Consider the following 23259-nt stretch of genomic DNA (forward strand, 5'->3'; position numbering starts at 1 on the left):
CACTACAACCAGACACGCGGCGTCGCCCCGAGGACGCCCGACTGACGGGTCGTCGAGGCGATAGTCGACGACCAACGACACCGTTCTCCGCAGTACGGTGGCCGTGCCAGGCCGCCCGGGCGATGCCGCTGGTGTTCCGGGATACCCCGCTGAGGCAGAACCAGCCTGCCAGGTCGGAACGCGATACACCGCCGACCGGGTTGCTCTTCCACAGTATGTGCGGCGACGACAGCGACGACCGCATTGCAGGCCACAGCCGCCGACGCGTCATCCCGTCTTCCTGGTGACTACTCAAGAACGCGTTAAGTCCATGTGTAAGCATGCTACAGAGGAGTTGATCTGTGTTGTGGGTAGGCGTAGATTCAAATACTAGAATTCACCTAGTGCAACCGTCATCGTCTTCGTTCATATACATAAAAGAAGAACCAGTTAAAACGAACTTTGTTGATTGAATTTTTTTCACGAACTTGTATTCATGAAGTTGAAGCTGAAGGTGAAGCTACCTACAACTAAAATAAAAAATGATCATAGCAATTGTTTTCTACTAAGTTGATTATCTATGATAGCAGGAAAATGCCAAGATGACACTGACAATGACACTTATGTACGGGAAAATAAACAACGAAACATTTAAAAATCGCTAGCTGACTAGGTGTGGTGTTATGGAAAGTGTATTTCCGTCAAATGGTGATTAAATGTCTACAAAACCGATAAAAATGCCGTCGGCAACAAAAGAAAAGGATTCTACGAAACTTAAGATTGCTGTGGAAATGTTAAATGCTCCAAACAAAGTACCACAGCTCATCGAGTTAGATCAAAGCCAGCCTTTATCGAGCATAATCCAGCTTCTTTGTAAAACGTGGGGACTTCCGGACCCCGTGAACTACGCTTTGCAGTTCTCTGAGAGCAATAATCAAAACTACATTACCGAGAAAAACAGGAATGAGATAAAGAACGGTTCAGTGTTACGCCTAGAGTTATCGCCTGCGAAAACGGTGCAAGACATTTTGGCCAAGATCAATGGCGTAGAAGCAGATCAAATCGCCGCCTTATCCAAATTATCTGTCCTCAGTAGCGACCTAACATTTGCATTAGAGTTCATAAACAAAAAAGGTCTGACACTCATCATCAATGACATCGAAAATGGAAAATTCAAAGGAAAATCTCTAAAATACGCCTTAGCAACTTTTGTTGAACTCATGGACCACAGTGTAATATTCTGGGATATACTAGAAAATCAATTCATAAATAAAATTGCCAGCTTTGTAAGCAATCAGGCCATTCCGCAAGACCCCAAAGTAATTCAGTGTTGCTTGTCCATTCTAGAAAACATTGTACTGAACAGCTCTAAGAACTCTCAAGTGGAAAAAGAAATCACAATTCCAAGTTTGATATCACATTTACAGAATTCACAACAGGACAGTTTAATTCAGCAGAATGCTATTGCTCTCATAAATGCTATATTTTGCAAAGCCGATATGACAAAGAAAAAAACTATTGCAGCAACGTTGTCATCTAAACAGGTACGTAATGTCATTTATGAGAACCTCATTGGGACTGGTGAGTTCCCTAAGAACAATACTAAAGAAGCATTAGGGACTGAATTGGCTCATCAGCTCTATGTACTTCAAACATTGATGCTGGGTTTGCTGGAGCCACAAATGAGACAAAAGGCTGAGTCACAGGAACAAGAGTCACAAGAAAAAATAAAGGAATTGAGGAAAATTGCTTTTGAAGGTGACAACAATCCAAATATTGAAATAACAATGAGAAGGCCTGTTGGTTCTTATTCAAAAGATTTCAAAAAACTTGGCTTTAAATGTGAAATAGATCCTATTAAAGATTTCAACGAGACTCCCCCAGGAGTATTGGCATTAGACTGTATGTTGTATTTTGCCAGAAATTACCCAGAAGATTACACTAAAATAGTTCTTGAAAATAGCTGCCGTGCAGACGAACATGAGTGTCCCTTTGGGAAGACAAGCGTGGAGCTTGTAAAGCAACTGTGTGACATCCTACATGTAGGTGAACCACCAAGTGAACAAGGCCAGACTTACCACCCTCTCTTCTTCACACATGATCATCCATTTGAAGAACTATTCTGCATTTGTATAGTTCTACTTAATAAGACATGGAAGGAAATGAGAGCGACATCTGAAGACTTCATAAAGGTATCGAGTGTCGTAAGAGAACAGATTAGCAGAGCGCTCTTAGCATCACCTAAAAACTTTGATAAGTTCCGGCAAAAAATTAACCAGCTGACATATGCTGAAATAACACAGATATGGCAGCAAGAAAGAACGAACAGAGAAGTCTGGGAGTCTCATGCGCGACCTATTGTAGAGTTAAAAGAAAAAATTACACCAGAAATTATAGACCTGATTCAGCAACAGAGATTGGGTGTACTTGTTGGTGGAACAAGGTTTAAAAAGTTTTTTTCTAGAAGTCAAAGAATAAAAGATAAGTTTTGGTTTGTTCGTCTCTCACCTAACTATAAAGTGTTACACTATGGTGATTGTGATGAAAAAAGCACTCCGAGCTTAGAAGAACTCGGGAACAAGTTACCTGTTGCAGAAATCAAATGTGTTGTTGTGGGTAAAGAGTGTCCACACATGAAGGACTTGAGAGGAAGAAAAATAACACCGCATCTGGCTTTTTCATTTATTTTGAAATCTGCTGAAGTTACTTCTTTAGATTTTGTAGCTCCTGATGAACAGATCTTCGACTACTGGACTGATGGTATCAACGCACTCTTAAAGGAAAAGATGACCAGTAAATCATTTGAAAACGATTTGCAAACTCTACTGTCCATGGATATAAAGGTTCGGTTACTTGATGCGGAAGGAATTGACATTCCACAAGATCCTCCACAAATTCCTGATGAACCTGAAGATTATGATTTTTATTATGAGAATAATTAGCATTCCCATTAATTAATTCGTTTTTGAGATATTATTTTGTACAAAGGTCCCTTTTCTATTATGATTCATATATTTTATGTGTAAGTTAGGAATCAGTTTTTAAATACATATATATTTATTTTAAATAACCAGACCGTTTTCCACAACTAGACATATGAAATTGCGCCTTTATAGTGTGTGGATACAGTTATCGTATGATAGGCAGTATTTTATTTAACAATAAGGTTCATATTAATTACATTGAGTTATATTTTAGTTCTAGACATACCAAATAGGGCATCACCATTTTTGTTCATCCTGTTCCTGTGTGACTGTGTATGAACTTGTATAAATAGAATAAATTATAACCAATATAACAGTTTTTAGAATATGATGATTTAATTCTGATATTGAATCATTTGTTTATGATTGTAATTCAAGTTTTTTCATTTTAGTAAAGAACGTTAAGTAGTGCCAGATGTGTCCATTATAACAATAATTGAAGTAAAAGTTTATTTGTAACGAATTTCAATGTGTTGAAAGACCTATTTTTTTTTGTTGTTTGTCACATTCACATGATATTTACCAGTTTTAATTTCAAAAAAGATTATTTAAACAATGTAATATTAATTAATTTGCACAAATCATTTTATATAATTGTATCATAAATGAATTAAATACTTGATGTAATTTTAATATCTGAGGATCATATTAAGTATCATATTATATAAATTCTGTCTTCAATGTATTTGAGATTTAGTGATAGTTTTTCTATATTTAAGCTTTGAAACATAGGCATTAGCAGTGGCCGCTAGTGTTTTGTCAAATTCTTATTGTAATTTCAGTTAGGAAGCATTTGGGATTTTATAATAGAGGTTTTAATCATCGATTAATTTATGAGGAATATGTTGTTATTAGCCATTAATCGATATTATATTTTGTATACCAAAGATAATGTCTAAAGAACGAACAAAGTATATTCGTGTATTTACATGGAATAAAAAAAAAAACTATTAAATCACGAAACAATATGTTATTATTTTGGACTCCTTCACACGTACCAGATCATTAAACAGTAATAAACAGGGCTGTCAAAATAAATTTTGATAGAATTATCGAAAACTATGTAGAAAATCACTTTTCTTTTTAACAGATTTGCCTCTAATCTCTGGTTTTATGCTTAAGCATCATGTGGTACATATGAATGCTTTTTAGACAGCAATGTTGCCGCCCAAAAATTATCATTTTATGTACTGCCAATTTTTCTTTCATTTTAGAATTTTTTAGAAATTAATTATATACAGTAAAAAAAACCTTTTCCTGAAATCTTTAATTTTAAAACGATAATTATTTTAGTTACGGAAACCAAATTAAAGTCTTAGTAATAGTTACATAATACTTTATTAAAGAGACTTTGCTTATCACTACCTACTGCATTTTGGAAACTTCGAATTTCGTGTTAATGATCTCCTCGTCCGAGTCCAAAAGCGGGAGAGTACTGGCCGGTATGTTCTCCTCGACCCAACGCAGGTCTGATTCAAGAGAATTAGTGTTGGGTTCGGGCTGAGAGTCCCGGCCCTCTGGGTCCGTGTTGATGCTCGATCCACGCATCTTGACTCCGTACGCATCATTCACGAATTGCTCCTCTTCCTCTGTCAATTGAAATATAAAGATATTTCAATAACTTTGTCTCTATCGGAAAAAAACTCGTACTACTCTACTGGTGGTAGAGCGTCTTGTGAGTCCGCACGAGTAGGTACTACCACCCCGCCTATTTCTGCCGTGTAGCAGTAATACGTTTCGGTTTGAAGGGTGGGGCAGCCGTTGTGACCATACTGAGACCTTAGAACTTATATCTCAAGGTGGGTGGCAGCATTTACGTTGTAGATGTCTATGGGCTCCAGTGACCACTTATGTCTATGGGAAACTTGAGATAGGAGGACGGTGATTTCGTTAATTTTGTTTTATTGCTTTGGGTGGACGGGCTTACGGCTCACCTGATTTTAAGTGGTTACCGGAGCCCATAGACGTCTACAACGTAAAAGCCGCCACCCACCTCGAAATATGAACTCTAAGGTCTCAGTTTTTACAGTATAACGGCTTCCCCACCGTTCAAACCGAAACGCATTACTGCTTCACTCACTCATCACTATAAAATGTAGATTTGGATTTTTGTCTGCTTTCATGAAGCGATGCAGAGATCTTATATGTGGAAATGCGCGATTAGCGTCCTGCCTTCCGATTACAGCAGGAAAAAGAACAGCAATATTTGTTTGTGTGAAGCGTTATCTTCAAATAACTATCTCTAACAAGGGGGTCTAATAAAAAAAAAAATTTTGGTACTTCAAAGTTGTTGGCTATATCTTGTGCGTATGTACAAAAGGGGTAAATTTGTGAGTTTTGAAGTTAGAAAAACATTAATTACCATCGTCGTCTTCCGCGTTGTCCAAAAGCGGAGTGAAAGCGTATCTTTGGTTATTGTTTGTCGGCCGCCAGAGTATCATGATCACAGTAAGTACACAAGCAAATAAAATGTGCCAATAGGCTTCGTCCATCCACACCTCCTTCCATTCCTGAAATAAATGTTTTTTTTTTAACTAAATTCCATTCCTTGCCATTTCGTTTTCGAATGTTGGCAACATTAAATTTTATTAAAACATGGCCGAATTTTTGGCAGTAACCTGAAGAATGATGTTGTGTGATCTATTTTTTTTTTCTTAATTATGTATTTCTGTTGGTTTAATCGTTTATTTATTTATTTTTTAGGCGCATGAACGAGCTCACGGCCCACCTGGTGTTAAGTGGTTACCGGAGCCCCCTGGACCACCACCAGGTGGGCCGTATGATCGTCTATGCCTACAAGGGCAATAAAAAAAATCGATTAAATCGAAACCCAAGACTGCTTCGCTACAAGAGCAAACGGGGCCAAGGAAACGCCCTATTAACCATGGTTGACGCAAATTAATAAATAATCAGAAGCAATTCATCTCACGGATCGTACTTACTTTACACATGACTTATTACTATTGTATGACCAAAAAAATTATACCGATACAATAATCCAGTTCGAAACTTTCCACATAAATTTTATTGAACTGGAAATTGAATTTATGTTGGCAACACAGTACTAGTAGTAGATAGCATTAAAAATAAGTACTTGCTTAGTTTAATTTTTATCAAAAAATCCTTTTTTCGTAAAACAATATGGAGACGAATAAAATTATTGATGACTAGCTGTAACCGCCCGCTTCGCTGGGCATTTAAAATTAACATTATAATTTTTTGTCATTATTATTAGGGAGTCCAACACTCATATAAATATTAGCCTATCCATTAAGTACATGCATTTTCTACATAGATACCAATCGGATGCATGGTTCAATAGTTATAACGGAACATCCGTAAAAACCACTGCAGATTTATATCTAATATATAAAATTCTCGTGTCACGGTTGATTGAACTCCTCCGAAACGGCTCAACCGATTTTCGTGAATCTTAGCGTGCATATCGGCCAGGGTGGAGAATCGGGCAACATCTATTATTCATTCCCCTAGATGTTAAGGGTGATCCACCCCTAAATTATTTTTTTTATTTTTTAGACAATTTTTTTGTTTTTATTTACTTTATGATACAGCATACAACAATACATACAACCCAAAATTTTCACCCCTATACGGTCAACCCTTATTTTTTATTTATTAATCCTTACACGCTTACAATAAGTTCGTTTTTTTTTTCTACACTAGAAATTCCCTAGAAATCTTATATATGGCAAAACAACGTTTGCCGGGTCAGTTAATATTAGTATAGATTTAAAAATTGTTACATAATTTTACTGCACGTCTCAAAGTTGAAGATGCTATTGATTGTGTTATCGACACTCACCGTGATGCAATTGAGGAATCTGAACGATTTAATGGAATACAGCATGAACACGACGGACGATATGACGGCGAATATCAGCGTGTTCGTGAAATGTTTGTACAGAGACAGTTTTATGGCGTTCCTGAAACAAATAATAATATAATCGGTATCAACAAATTTCACAATCCATTTGTGAATGATCAAAAAGTCATCAATACGTTTAAATGATGATCACGTACGTAAGCGGTGCGAATTGGTTTTTAGGTTTAGCCCTTGGAGCGCGCACCGTCGATACATCGACTCTCTATTAATGCGTATAAAGTGCGGAGCGTCGGAATACCGACTAAAGCGCAGTTTCATTATAGGTATTAAACTGTATGGACGTGTCTTGGCGCGCACAATTATAACATTTTTAAGAAGTGAATAACATTTATAAATAACAATTTAAAATTATTTTGATGTGAATTTAGCATTGATTTTTTTTAAGTTAAGGGTTTTAAAAAGGTTTTTCAAAAATCCTTTAACAATTTCTGCAAAATATCTGAAAATAAGGTCATCTCTAAAAGGGTTAAAATAATAATACACCTATACGAGTCTGAACATAGACACTTTAAAGTTCATTGCGAGCGATCTGAACGCCGATGCCTTGACAGTTCATACATCCCACGTAATGGTTACTTTATGACAATTTCTTTTCAATAGTCTTTCGGTCCGATTTATAGTCAACCGGGTACACGCTTTTCGTACGTACGTTTTTTTAATTTTAATTAAAAAAACACTTTTCCTAAGCTTTAGCATAATATTATCAAATATCGACGAACTATACTAGTCGTCAAAATCGTCAAAAATAACAAAATAGTAAAATAATTAAACCGCGGCTAAGGCGTAAAGTTTTAATACGGTTAGTTTTTAAGCTTATTAGTACTGATTATTTTTGCGACCGAAATCATTCTCTTAATTTTAATAGATACCGATTTGTGTTGCGAAAGTTTAAGCGAAACTTCATTTCATTTAATTGGCAGGGAGACTTGGCTGTATCGAAATTATCGGAATGTGATACTTTTTACTGGTGGTAGGACCTCTTGTGAGTCCGCACGGGTAGGTACCACCATCCTGCTTATTTCTGCCATGGAACAGTAATGCGTGGGGTGCTTTTTAAGATATTATTGAAATAATAATTCTTCTACTCATATTTGTCAGAAAAATATAACTGATAACACCATGCACCCCGCGCTTTTTTTACAATAAAATCATTTTTTCTTACACTATTTTTAATTCAAATTTATTAAAATTTATTTTCTATTTTTTTAGTTGAATTTCAATTTTCTTTTTTAATATTGAATTGTCATCGGTCCTCGATAAATCTACAAAGTTTGAATGAAATCTGGCCGTTTAGTGAGCCAAAATTGCGTCTAAAGGAGTCAGTTACAAACATACAAACATACGTACCTCCTGAGCTGCAGCGTGCGCATGGTGTGCGCGAGCGACACGAACACCCACCAGCAGATGGCGCTGTCGAGCAGCGAGAGCGGCACCTCGGACAGCAGCAGGTCGCGGTTGGAGCGGTCCGCCTTGTGGTGCAGCCGCAGCCACGCGTTGATGCCGCCCAGCACCGCCCACAGCGCGCCCGTGCCCGCCACGCGCTGCAGCGCCGGCCCCAGCCGCGGCCTGCACCAAACACTCCGACGTATTACAATCTAACCCACCTGGTGTTAAGTGATTACTGGAGCCCATAGACATCTACAACGTAAATGCGCCACACACCTTGAGATATCAGTTCTAAGGTCTCAGTATAGTTACAACGGCTGCCCCGCCCTTCGAACCGAAACGCATAAGTGCTTAGAAGAAATAGGCGGAGCGGTGGTATCTACCGGTGCGGACTCAAAAGGGGTCTTACCACCAGTATTTGACCCAACACGTACATACATAATTATATATTCTTTGTTTACTGTCAAACTTTTGTTATTGTTTAAAATCTGTGTTCAAATTGAGAATAGATTAATATTGTTTGTATATTATTGATTTCATGTATTTCATATGCATAATTAAAAAAAATATGTATATAAAACACTGAAGTAGGAAACCTATGGAAATGAAACGTCAACAAAAAATTCGTGCCACTGTGACGTCATCTGGCCACAAAACATGGCGGTTTTAGTGCTGCCCAGAAGATTTTAATGTTAGTAGGTTTTATCGATAAACGTTCTTGGCTCATTTTATTTTAAATATTGTTGAGTGAATGTATTTGTAGAATTTATACTTTAATAGGAAGTAAGTATATTGTTATGTGCAAAGATGATGTGATTTAGATATTATGTGAAATCTAAGACGAGTTCGTGCTTCAAATTTGCCAAGTAAACGATATGACGATTTTTAAAATTTGCTACACTGATTTTATAAAGTTGTCGTTTGCCGCAAAACATAAAGACATGGCGTAGTACAGTGCCATCTGCCCATTTCTAGCATGCTGAATGTTATCGTATTTTGAGTACGTGTTTTTCTTAGACTATTACAATCTATTTTAATTGTTTTGCTGACTCTAAAGTCCGTAACACACTACCGCAGCGCACCTCAAGGAAGGTACGCCGCACCATTTGAATCACTCTCACTTGAGTGATTCAAATTTTAAACTTATCAAGGGACCGCCTGATAAAAAAAAACACCTACAGAACATTTATTCGTTAATAAAATTACAAACGTCATTCCTTGTGACTTCCTCTCTAAAATCACTTAATTATTAAATATTTAACGAGTTGACAATAGTGTTATAAAACTATTTTATTTAAATAGTTCCGACGACTTTCTTGAGATCCTATAAAATATGTTTTAATTATTATTTTTGTATGTTTTAAGCATGATAAAATAAGAAATTTTATGTAAGCAATCATATTAAATCGATATCAAAGTCAATAAATAATGTACAACCCAAAACAGACGGCCGCACTGACGTGACAATGACATTTGGCGCGCTAAACATGGCAGATTTTCGGCCTCATTAGACGGAGACGGAGACATTTACGTATATTCATGTTTCATTTTATGTACGCACTGAAATACTGTTATATTGTTTTCCTGCGAGTTAACGTGCTGAGTAAGAACGAGATAGATATATGTTTATGTATGTGCCTTCAAAATGGGTGCTATTTATATAAGCAATTGTACGTATAGAACAATATGTCGAGTTCCGATTGCATCGCCGTTCGGTCCGGACGCGGTTTTGCAAATTATTGTCGCTGCCGTCGCGAACGTGAGTCTCGAGTTGTCCAACATTGTCGTTGTCGCACCGATCGCGGCATTGTTGTGCATTCTTGACGCGCTGTCGCTGGCGTCGCGACCTTGAGTTGTAAAAACAGTTTGTACTTGAGTTGTGCACTCGTAACGCTAACTCATTATCACCCATCCATTTCATATATTAAATTCATTTATATATTCGGCGAGCAAAACAGTCTCTTTCGAGACTAAAACTCCACTGAGATCACCGCTTGTTGTGGCATTCTCACAACCCAGTGGAGCCCTACCTTCCCAACTTTCCACCCCAATTCCCAGCCGACTGCCGTTTTCACGGCAAAGGCACTCCCCCCCCTTGGAGCTGGTAAAGCTCAGGGGGTGAACTCCCACTCAGGGGACTCGCCTTTCGGCGAGTTTGCTTTAAGTCCCGGGGACGCCCCCCCCGGGCACACACTCACCATGAGTGACGCCAATGGCGCGCTCTTCTTTAAGTTCGTCCGCGACGTCTGTCCGGACATAATCGCCAAGTTCGAAGCTTACAAGGCCGGCCTTGACGCGCCGGCACTCCGCGACTCTCCGTTGTCGCCCCCCGCGCCGGTACCTCGCGACTCGCCGATGTCGCCCCCCACCCCCGCGCCTGCGTCGATCGCGTCTTGCGCGTCATCAAGCTCCGGCTCCGACTCCGAGTCGGAAATGGAGTACGAGTCCGCCGCGAGTCCCCAACCGGGAACCTCGGAAGGGTTCACCACCGTCGCGCGCGGGAAAAAACGCGCCCGCGCCGTGGAACCGTCCGCGGCGCCAAAACAGCCAAAGGCCGCGAACGCGTCGCGTCCTAAAGTCGTGGTCTCACCCGACTCCCCTCGCCGCGCAACCCCGTCGCCGCGACCCCAACCCGCGTCCGTCCGCAAAATTCCCGCGCCGCCGCCGGTAATTTTGCAAGATAAGACCGCGTGGGATCGCGTATCCCGTGCCTGTAAGGCACAAAACGTAAACGTCATCCATGCGCGTAACATCGCGCACGGCATTCAAATAAAAACGGCCTCACCGGACGACCACAGGGCGCTGACAGCCCACCTCCGAAAGGAACGCATAAGCTTCCACACTTATGCGCTCCAGGAGGATCGCGAGCTCCGCGTAGTAATACGCGGAGTACCGAAGGAGCTCGACGTCGAGCTGGTCAAGGAGGACCTCATCGGGCAGGCGTACCCGATTGTAAGCGTGCACCGAATGCACAGCGGGCGCGATAAATTCGCATATAATATGGTTCTCGTCGCGTTAGAACCAACCGCCGAAGGCAAACGGATTGCCTCAAGCCTCCGCACCGTTTGCGGCTTATCCGGGGTCACCGTCGAGGCCCCATATAGGAAAGGCACTCCCGGGCAGTGCCACCGCTGCCAGCTGTACGGCCACTCCGCGCGCAACTGCCACGCGCGTCCGCGGTGCGTTAAGTGCCTCGGTGACCACGCGACAGCCGACTGTTCGCGGGTCAAAGAGACCGCGACCGAACCTCCGAGCTGTGTGCTCTGCCAGAAGCAGGGCCACACAGCCAACTACCGCGGATGCCCCAAGGCCCCGCGGAAGCGTCTGGCCAACGCGCCCCCAAAAACCGTCGGCCCAAAGACTTCGGCGCCCCGTGCGCCGAAGCCTGCCTTCGTGCCGGCACCGGTGCCCACCGTCTCCGCGTGGGCAAAACCGCTGCCGCTCACGCTGGCAGGGAAACCACCGGCACCCCAGCCCCTGCTCGCGCCGCGCCCCGCCCCCGCGCCCGGTCCCGCGCCTCGCCCCGGCCCCGCGCGGCCTGCTGTAAACGACTTTACAATTATTCGCGACTACATCGCCGCGATAAATATCGACCGCATGCGTGCGTTCGCCGACGCCATGCGCAGAGCGGTCACGGCCGAAGACCGCCTAAACGCGACGTTCGAGTACATCGACGTCATCGAGTCCGTCCAGCGCACGCTGGTTTGATTACCGGTAATCAATGGCGTGCAACGGTAGGGAAAAACCGCGTTCCATAAAGTTAGCATTTTATAATGCTAACGGACTCGCGCGTCAGCGCGATCAAGTATATGAGTTTCTCCGCGATAACCTCATCGACATCCTTCTGGTGCAGGAGACCTTCCTAAAGCCCTCGCGTCGCGACCCCAAAGTCGCGAATTACGTCATGGTTAGGAATGACAGACTCTCCGCCCGCAAGGGCGGGACTGTCATTTACTATAGGAGGGCCCTGCACTGCGTCCCTCTCGATACTCCCTCGCTCTTACATATCGAGGCGTCAGTGTGCCGCATCGCGCTGACGGGACACCAGCCGATCGTCATCGCATCCGTTTATCTCCCCCCTGACAAACCCCTCCTGAGCAGTGACCTCGAGACACTGTTCGGTATGGGGGACGCGGTCATCCTGGCAGGCGATTTAAATTGCCACCACACTAGGTGGAACTGCCATCGCACGAATGTGAACGGTAGGCGTCTCGACGCGTTCATAGACGACCTCACATTCGAAGTATTCAACCCCCCGACCCCCACGTGCTATCCGTACAACGCCGCGCGTCGTCCGAGCACAATAGATCTGGCACTGCTGAGGAACGTAACTCTGCGCTTGCGCTCCATCGAGGCAATGTCAGAACTCGACTCAGACCACCGACCTGTCGTCTTGCAGCTCGGTCGCCCACTCAACCGCGAACCAGATACGAGGACCATGGTGGATTGGAAGAAGCTGGGCACGTGCTTAGCTGACACCGCTCCACCAATCCTCCCTTGCGGCCCGGATTCAACTCCATCCCCCGAGGATACCGTCGAATCCATAAACATCTTCACTGATCACGTCTCGACGGCGATCATAAGATCCTCGAAACAAGTCGATGTGGAGGACTGCTTCCACCGCATCAGACTTTCCCCCGAACTTAGGGACCTCGTTAGAATTAGAAACGCGGCAATCCGGGCCTACGATCGATATCCCACGGATTCAAACCGGACTCGGATGCGTCGCTTACAGCGGGAGGTCAAATCCCGCTTAAGCGACGCCCGAAACGAAAACTGGGATAGTTATTTAGAAGAACTCGCGCCCACTCACCAAGCATACTGGCAACTAGCTAGGACCCTCAAGTCCGAAACTATAGCCACTATGCCGCCTCTCGTACGCCCCTCAGGCCAACCACCGGCTTACGATGACGATGACAAGGCAGAGTTGCTGGCCGATGCACTGCAAGAGCAGTGCACCACCAGCACTCAACACGCGGACCCCGAACACACCGAGTTCGTCGACAGGGAGGTCGAGCGCAGAGCTTCCCTGCCGCCCTCGGACGCGTTACCCCCCATTACCACTTCCGAGGTCAAGGAGGCGATCGATAGCCTACAACCACGGAAAGCTCCCGGCTCCGACGGCATCCGCAACCGCGCGCTTAAATTGTTACCAGCCCAACTGATAACGATGTTGGCCACCATATTAAATGCTGCTATGACGAACTGCATCTTTCCCGCGGCGTGGAAAGAAGCGGACGTTATCGGCATACACAAACCGGGCAAACCGAAGAACGAAACCGCGAGTTACCGCCCCATCAGTCTCCTCCCGGCGATAGGCAAACTATACGAACGGCTCCTTCGTAAACGCCTCTGGGACTTCGTATCCGCGAACAAAATTCTGATAGACGAGCAGTTTGGATTCCGCGCCAGACACTCGTGCGTCCATCAAGTGCACCGCCTCACGGAGCACATCTTACTAGGGCTGAACAGGCGGAAACCCATTCCGACAGGAGCCCTCTTCTTCGATATAGCGAAGGCGTTCGACAAAGTCTGGCACAACGGTTTGATATACAAACTGTATAACATGGGAGTGCCAGACAGACTCGTGCTCATCATACGAGACTACTTGTCGAACCGTTCGTTCCGATATCGAGTCGAGGGAACGCGTTCCCGGCCCCGTCACGTCACAGCCGGAGTCCCGCAAGGCTCCGCCCTCTCCCCGTTACTATTCAGTTTGTATATCAACGATATACCCCGGTCTCCGGAGACCCATCTGGCGCTCTTCGCCGATGACACCGCCATCTACTACTCGTGTAGGAAGAAGGCGTTGCTTCATCGACGACTTCAGACCGCAGCTACCACCATGGGACAGTGGTTCCGGAAGTGGCGCATCGACATTAACCCCACGAAAAGCACAGCGGTGCTCTTCAAAAGGGGTCGCCCTCCGAACACCACGCTGAGCATCCCTCTCCCGACTAGGCGCGTCAACACCCCCGCCCCCGCCGTTCGCCCAATCACGATGTACGACCAGCCCATACCGTGGGCCCCGAAGGTCAAATATTTAGGCGTCACCCTCGACAGTAGGATGACATTCCGCCCCCACATCAAGACGGTACGCGATCGTGCCGCCTTCATCCTAGGACGTCTCTACCCGATGATATGTAGGCGAAGTAAAATGTCCCTTAGAAATAAGGTGACACTCTACAAAACTTGCATACGCCCCGTCATGACCTATGCAAGTGTAGTGTTCGCTCACGCGGCCCGCATACACTTGAAATCATTCCAAATTATTCAATCCCGTTTTTGCAGGATAGCCGTCGGAGCCCCGTGGTTCGTCAGGAACGTCGACCTCCATGACGACCTGGACTTAGAGTCCATCAGTAAGTATCTGCAGTCGGCGTCCATGCGCCACTTCGATAAAGCGGCACGACACGAGAACCCTCTCATCGTGGCCGCCGGTAACTACATTCCCGATCCTGCGGACAGAATGGAAAGCAGTCGACGTCGCCCAAAACACGTCATCTCGGATCCACCCGATCCACTAACGGTGCTTTTAGGTAATTCAAGCACCGGTCACCGTTCTCGTCGAACCCGTCGCTTGCGACGAAGGGCTCGACGAGTAAATTAACTCTCAGACACAGCCCACTGAGTTTCTCGCCGGATCTTCTCAGTGGGTCGCGTTTCCGATCCGGTGGTAGATTCTGCGAAGCACGACTCTTGCTAGGGTTCGTGTTAGCAACATCGTCAGGTTTGAGCCCCGTGAGCTCACCTACTAAAGTTAGGGTTACGCTGATATAGCCTCTCAAGGCTCTCAGCTTAGGTAGGAAAAAAAAAAAAAAAAAAAAAAAGAACAATATGTCGTGTCCCTACTATATAGGTCTATGATATAAAAACATTCTGCACTCCTGTTCTATATTCTGTGTAAGTGTGGGTAATTTCATACTCCTCGGTCCGCGCAATTTTCGTAAAAAGGGATACCTACAAATTTGATACTTCACATATTAATATTATAGAGATGAGCAACGTAATAGTTCTGAAGGCTTACTTGACGATGCCGAAACCCAGAGACACGATGATGACCAGCATCCGCGCCAGGGCCCGTTTCGCGACAGACACCCACTCCGCAAACATGTACGCCTCGGCGTTAAAATAACTGCAATTATAAAAAAAAAACATTTCCATAAAAGTTTTAAAATAACTAATTGATTTTCTTCAGCTAATTGGATATAACAATAAACAAAAACACAGATTCGCCTACAACAGAATTTGCCAATGAAACTTAAACATTAAAGTGGCAGCCCTGAAATGTCTACAACAGTAGACTGTTGTACGCACTTAACCACTTGAAGACTGTGGTGTTTGGCGGGAACGCGAGGAGTGAAGTTGTGTGATTTGTTTTATTTTGTCTATTTAGTGTTTTTTTCGGTTTAAATGTGTAATAGCGGTGGTTTATTAACTGTTTAGCATCTGTGAAAGAGCACAAATATGGGAAAATGAAACAAAGTCGCTGAACGTAACTTCTCGGGATCCTCAAAAACTTCCACTGAAAAAGTCTAGTAAATGACCGCCATTTTACTGAGATTATGTTTCATCTCATATCATCTCATTTCATTTCATTTCATGCCATGTTTCATATTAATCAACTTTATTTCATTTCATTTCACAATAACATTTTTTAAGCTATTGCATAGCTTTTATCGCGGGCCTTGAGCGCGGCGACCTAATCAAGAAATTCGGTAACGAAAATAAAACCTAACACCCCCCACTACGCCTTCCATGTAGCTCGCGTTCAACACATCCACACGTTGCGCTTGTGTAGTGTTTGTGAATAAGCGCGCGGCGTGACGTCACACTGCATGCGCATCAGGAAAAGTTGCCCATCTCTCTCTCGCGCGGTCTAGCTTATGAGTGTGAAGGGGACAGTTAATGTTTTGCTATTGTTAATGGTCATAAATATAGCGTATTCTTATTTTATTATTGTTTTAATATTAAATTATTATTGTCTAATAATTATAATTGCATAAGTTGATAAAAAATGTTATTCAATAGCTTTACCGCGGCAGTCCCCGAGTGCCACATGGGTTTTTTTATTTATATAAAAGTAATTTCATTAAAATTAAAATAAGACTCGACCTAAAGGTCTTAGTTACCGGGTCATAAAATCCCTTAAAAAAAAGCCCATACCCAGATCTGTTGATAGAAGAGTAGACCCCGTAGTAAGTGGCTGTCTCGACCATGCCCAGCAGCGCGACGCCCCCGATCCAGTACTGTATGCGCAGCAGGTCGCGCCACTGCAGGCCGCAGACGGCCAGCCAGCACGCGCACAGCACAGTGTACACGCCGCACATCGTGCCGAAGAACTGCCAACGATAGCACACCGTCAGCCGCTTCTCGCAGATTCGCGACAATGTGCATTCTGGTTGTGGGTACTTTTAACACCTAACCCATAGACACAGGTCAATGAGTTTCTCGCCGGATCTTTTCAGTGGGTTACGATGCCGATCCGGTGGTAGATTCTGCTCTTGCTAGAACTAGTGTTTTTTTTTTATTGCTTAGCTCACAGCCCACCTGGTGTTAATTGGTTACTGGAGCCCATAGACATCTACAAGGTAAATGCGCCACCCACGTTGAGATATAAGTTCTAAGGTCTCAAGTATAGTTACAAATTAGCAAATTCTCTCAGGTTGAGGCCGTGAACTCACCGACCCGTCCGGGCGTGAATTGGCTCCTTAGACTACCAACGAATAGGTAGAGATAAAAAAACTTTTAATCTTTTCGCTACACCAGACCTAGCCGCAAACTGTTTCGCACGAAACGGAACTCCGTACTGAAAGTTCGCAAAGGTGGGTATTTTGTGGCTGGTGACTATAGCCACCGATAGCGAAAGGATTAAATTGTATATTTTTCAAAAGAGAACATCGAAAACTTTAGCAGAATATTTAATATTAACCATATTTCTGCTGATTGCGTTAAAATTTCGATGCTCGTGTAAATTCGTAGCTCGGTATTTTTTTTAATGATAAATTGTGTTTTTTAGAAATCATATTTAAATACGAATTACATATTGATAAAATGATGAAATATTCCAAGATCGTTTAGGCATTTTAAGTGAACACGTGAGTTAAAAATACATAAATAATATAAATAAACAATTCATTTTCTTGGTCTAACCTTAAACAAAACACTCATTGGCTTCGAGTGACTTAACAACGCCATCTGCTGAAATTGCTTTAGTGTTATTGTGTCTTTAAAACAGTTAGTTGCTCTCAATTATGAAAAATAGTATTATTATTCGCCAATAGATGTCGGGAAGAGAGTCATAAAGTTGATTATTGAAAACACGAATAAAACAACATTTTCTGAAAATATATCATAGCTAGATCAATTTATCGCCTCGGAAATACCCTGTATACTAAATTTTATAAAAATCGTTGGACCCGTTTCCGAGATTCAGATTATATATATGTACAAGAATTGCTTGTTTAAAGGTATAAGATTTTTGTGACTGGCAACACTTTTCATTCTGGTAATGTCTACATTAAATAAATAAAAATGAATATTAATAAATATATAGAATGCGTTACGTGTATGAAACGAACATAATTAAGAAGCGTGACGTACCGGAAGCAGGGGCCATATTGCCGCGGCCAGATATCCAGATGGCGCCACCATCTCGATTCGTACGAATGCTTTGAACTTCTGGTTGCTCCTCACGCGCATCTGTAGCACGTACACACCCTCTTTCTCGACGATCAATAGAGGCGGTAGTTTCTGATAAAATATTAAATGCAATCAATCCCCTTTGCCCAAGGCTTTCAAGTAAAAAAAAAACTCGTGGGCGATGGCGTATGTATAATTATAGCTCTTAATCTAATGCAATTTAATTCTATGAGAAATACAAAAACGGTTTCTCGGCTAATTGAATAGCTCATTTTGGACCAACGTTAGGACATGGAGCAGTGCGTTGTATTCTATCGATATCTATACTAATATATAAATCTACAGTGGTTTTTACGGATGTTCCTTTATAACTACTGAACCCTGCATCCGATTGACTTGAAGCTTGGTATCCATGTACAAAATACATGTAATTAATGGATAGGCAAATATTTATATGAGTGTTGGACTCCCTACACCAGTTGCGGGGGCGTTAATGTTGAGAATCTTTGTGGGGGTGCGAAATAATGTTAATTTTAAATGCCCAGCGAAGCGGACGGGCAGTTAGTCAGTTTATAAAATTAAACGGTCTTTTCTAGTACAAGAAAAGACGAACGTGCTGTATTCATCTTTTTTAAATCAAGCGCATACCTTTAAAATACTAAAATCGAAAAACTATTTTTCCATTACATTTTTGAAGTTTAGAGAGAGAGAGAGAGAGAGAATACACTTTATTGCACACCAACACAAGTTACATTCAAAAAAACAGTCAAAAAGCACATATGTACAATAGGCGGTCTTATCGCTAAAAGCGATCTCTTCCAGACAACCGCTTCATTTACAGAAACATTTCTGTAAAATATAAAAATATAGCAGGTATGTTGCATAAAGTTTAGCATAAACTAAGAAGTTTGGTTTGAGCCACTTCGATTCTATTAGGTGCGATGTGTGGCTCTAGAATCACTCACAGATTGCGATGCTATGCCCGTTTCAATTTTATCAACGGGCTGATCCTTCCCGCCGTCGAACACAAGCGAAGAATTACTGTGACACGTTCTTGTCTCTTGAACGCTCATCGCTTGGTAAGACCTACTGGCGTTGACGTCTCTCGTTGTGCGTTCCAAGCGATCGGTGCACGTAACTATCCTCTGGAATAACAATAACAGGGTTTTTTTATTGCTTAGATGGGTGGACGAGCGCACAGCCCACCTGCTGTTAAGTGGTTACTGGAGCCCATAGACATCTTCAACGTAAATGCCGACAGCCACATTGAGTTATGAGTTTTAAAGTATCAGTATAGTTACAGCGGCTGTCGCACCCTTCAAACCGAAACGCAATACTGCTTTACACGGCAGAAATAGGCAGTCATACCACCAGTAAAAAATCGCGTTAAAATATTCGGATCCCTTTTATAGAATAATGTGTTTATGTACGGGTAGAAGACATTCGTTTTATTACGTTCGATAAATAAAAAATAAAAAACGCTAGTTGACAGAGAAATCTTTAGTGCCTTTGTTTCTATAGATTCATTGCTGTTGAAAAGCAATAGTACAAAACAAGATGTACCTGTTCAAAATAATGTAAGTATTCCGGAGAACACATTTCGGGTGTCCAATCGTATGTGATGTTCAATGGTACAGCTGCATCGCAGTGCACTGAAAATTTATTAAAGTTTGTAAACATATTTGCTATCACTATGTCAAATCACTTAGTGATAAATTTTGTAGAATTAGATGATAATACATTCCTTGTAATTTTCATTCAATTATAAGAATAATATTGTATATAATAAATAATAATAAATAAATAAATAAAAAAGATGGACGAGATCACAACCCACCTGGTGTTAAGTGGTTACTGGAGCCCTTAGACATCTATAACGTAAATGCGCCACCCACCTCGAGATACAAGTTCTAAGGTCTCAGTATAGTTACAACGGCTACCCCACCCCTCGAACCGAAACGCATTGCTGCTTCACGGCGGAAATAGGCGGGGTGGTGGTACCTACCCGTGCGGACTCCCAAGAGGTCCTACCACCAGTGATTACGCAAATTATAATTTTGCGGGTTTGATTTTTATTACACGATGTTATTCCTTCACCGTGGAAGTCAATCGTGAACATTTGTTGAGTACGTATTTCATTACAAAAATTGGTACCCGCCTACGGGATTCGAACACCGGTGCATCGCTAAATACGAATGGACCGGACGTCTTATCCTTTAGGCCACGACGAGTTCAAATAACAGGAAACAAATCATGCACTGTCACCCGGCCTCAATTTAGGATTCCCTGTGTTATGGGTACACCAAAGACTGATATATGTTAAAATATATATGTACCTATGTAGATAATATACACCCAGATAAAAAGCAAAAAACCCATTTATAACACAATGTTTGCCCGATATGGGAATTGAACCCACGACCCGCGGCGGAGAAGTCAGCTGCGTCTTATTATCTCTAGGCGCGGGGAAACCCTAGGCGCGGGGACCTCGTGGGAGAATCGGACCCCGGCTCGAAAAAAAAATATGACTTGTTAATATTAAGTTAACTTCATCTTATTCAAAAGTATGAATAGTTATTGACCGAATTTTTTTTTTAAATTTGCAAAAATGAACTAAGAATTTTTACACTAGAACTTGATACTACACCCCTCAAATATGGCAGAACTCTTTGTTGATGAGATTAGTTAGTGATCTGAACTCAATTACTCTTTATATCTCATATGTGTATTATTCCAGCTACCTTAATGTAGACGAAAATCCTAGTTCTTAAACAATAAATACTTAAATATTAAAAATATGAAATATGAATAAAAATTCATGAAACTACAGTTTTAACATAATATTGATGTTACAAACTCTACATTCCTCAGTCAGAATGCTATGAAACATATTGTGAAGTCACAAGTATTGATCTATGACGCATTTCAAAAGAGGGTCTTTTCTATATCTGATATCTGCAAATAGTTATCAGTTAACCAACATAATTGTAACTGCTGAACTATCAGATTGTGTTATCTGAGTTTTTCAACTTATTTTTAACATAAAAGTACACTTTAAATTGGTTTCAATATACTTTGCAAGTGTGGTTAATTACCTCGTTAGGTATCTAATCAATTATTGACTAACTATTAACTATAGTTATTCCAATTCAAAGGTTGTTTTGCTATTTTTTATGTTGCCATTAAAGTAAAATTTTGAAATTTGTGTTAAGTAACCAACATTAATTATTAACAATTTCAGTTAATTATTAGTTCAGTTGGTAGAAATTATGAGTTATAGTGATAAATTCAACCGTAAAATAACAATAAAACTGATTATTAGATTGAAATTTCAATAAAACCTTTTTGCTTTGTACATAGCATCACACTGTAATAAATAGTTTTAAATGGATAATTTCTATATTAGGAATTGAATAGAATGATAATTAAACTGAGCAGTCAATTTGAATGCACACAATGTCCACCAATTGGTCCAAATTGAAAATAAGTAACAGTTATTGCCTGAGGCAGCATAAATTCTATGTCCATTTTTTAAATATAAAAGATTTTTGTTTGGTATGACTATTGGGTGATCAAACTTGTAACTGCCAAAAAGGAAAGCATGTTTCCTTAAGTTGAGGATGTATCTCACTATTTACTATCCCAGGAAAAATAAACCCGAAAGTGAAAATCTTGTGGATGTTGAAAGGCCAAATTTCTAAAACTATCTATAATTTAAAATTAGTTGATACTTTAAGAATATCAATTTAAAAACTCCCTTCTACTGACTGAACTCTATAATTTAAGGACATCAAAAAATTAGGCAAAAACTTGGCTGTACAATCACTCACTATCAGGTGGTCCTAAAAAGGTAACAAAAAAAGTAATGGTGTTACAATCTGCTTTAGATAATCTTTTTTTTTTTAAATATAACCTCATTCCCGTTTTGCCTCTCCTGTTGTGTCTTGCCTTTGTGTGCCAAGATATAGTTGATTCAGTTTATCATCTTTTCATCTGATTTAAGAAATTTGTAGTAGTTGATTTATAACAGATTTGTTTGTCACTCACTTTAAGAGCATTAATAAGTAATACTTACTTGCAATTATAAGCTTTGTATTCTTAAATAATGACTTTGCTAATGTGAAATGACAATCATCCTGAAACCAAAAAGTATATTGCATTACTAGGCATATTATGGTTTGATAGGAACTTGGGTGGTTCAATTCACAAGTAGAGTAGATTCGATTACATCCCTATGGTGGTGCAACCAAATTGATAACTTTACTTTATGCCTATGAAAGGTAATTTGTCAAACAACAAGTCTTATCTTAGGCTAGATTTATCCTAAGCTAGTCTAATCCTATCTCCTTTCTTTTTTTCTTTTTGCTAGCTTCTTTTCTTTCAATGTGTCTCATAATAACTGGGTAACTAATATCTATACTTAGGTATTTAAATTATTGGTATATCTGTTATGACACAGCTGCTCCAAATTGAGGATAAGATCAATTGGTTTCTAAAGTGTTGAAGCTATTTAAGAATATTGTAAGATTATTGCTTGTAGTATGTTTCAAACCGTGGCAGAGTTTCATCCTCAATATAAGTACATGGGCCTTGTTCTCATTAGGATATGATTGTTATTTACAGTTAATTATTAGTTTCGTTTCACAGCTTTTGGCTTGGGCCAAGGCATAAAGGGAGCCAAATCTTCAGTTTTAACTGAAAATCATGTTTGACTGGAATATTTTACTGCTATACCAGGTTATTATTTTTATGAACGTACACTAAGTAAAGACGTGACAATATTATCGTGAATCGTCTCTTTTTTTTCAATCACTCAATTCTGACGACACATTCAATACTATTTCTGTATCTATTATTTTTATCTAACTACCGCAGCTACCCAAGATAATTATGAAATTAAACTGAAAATTTATTTAAACTTACGCCACTAAGTTCCAAATCCCACTTTCCGACATCGGAAAAACTGTGCGTACATTTTACAATTACAATAAAAATAAGAAGCTTAAGAAACATTGTAAATTACATAAATGTACTGTAATATTATAAATATTTCATTGCAGTCAATATGTAACCAAGCAACATTTTCCAATAAAAATCTAATTTTTTGCATTAAGCCACAACAACGAATAATACGATCACCGCGCTTAGAATAACTTTTCTGACATTGATTGATATTTGACAAATGTATGTGTTTTTTTGACAAAATATACATCGCGTTAACTTTACAACCTATCTCCTCAAATATTAAGTGCATTATTTAAGATCTATCTGTAGACGTCGTTTGTTTACTTAAGTCAAGAATTATTAAATATTACTTAGCTATTCTCTACTATAATACTCCATTTAAAAAAAAACCTTGGCTTT

General features: G+C 41.0%; 2 protein-coding genes across 2 annotated transcripts; one reads left to right on the forward strand and one right to left on the reverse strand.

The window, feature by feature from the left end:
* The first annotated feature begins 604 nt into the window (after nt 1-604).
* On the forward strand, nt 605-3926 carry Ced-12 (engulfment and cell motility Ced-12). The gene has a single exon (XM_028174478.2). It carries the CDS (start codon nt 696-698, stop codon nt 2919-2921), a length of 2226 nt encoding a protein of 741 aa, XP_028030279.2. The 5' UTR covers nt 605-695; the 3' UTR covers nt 2922-3926.
* A 356-nt stretch (nt 3927-4282) lies between these two features.
* On the reverse strand, nt 4283-23147 carry LOC114243136 (Golgi-pH regulating cation channel). Its single transcript, XM_028174513.2, has 11 exons — nt 22819-23147; nt 21971-22031; nt 19459-19547; nt 18861-19040; nt 17857-18006; nt 16420-16595; nt 15281-15388; nt 8215-8433; nt 6787-6907; nt 5326-5473; nt 4283-4552 (listed from the first exon to the last, which is right to left on the reverse strand). Exons 1-11 carry the CDS (start codon nt 22906-22908, stop codon nt 4329-4331), a joined length of 1566 nt encoding a protein of 521 aa, XP_028030314.2. The 5' UTR covers nt 22909-23147; the 3' UTR covers nt 4283-4328.
* Between the last annotated feature and the right edge of the window lie 112 nt (nt 23148-23259).

The sequence above is a fragment of the Bombyx mandarina genome, chromosome 12 (assembly GCF_030267445.1).
Source record: "Bombyx mandarina strain Sakado chromosome 12, ASM3026744v2".
Classification (NCBI taxonomy): domain Eukaryota; kingdom Metazoa; phylum Arthropoda; class Insecta; order Lepidoptera; family Bombycidae; genus Bombyx; species Bombyx mandarina.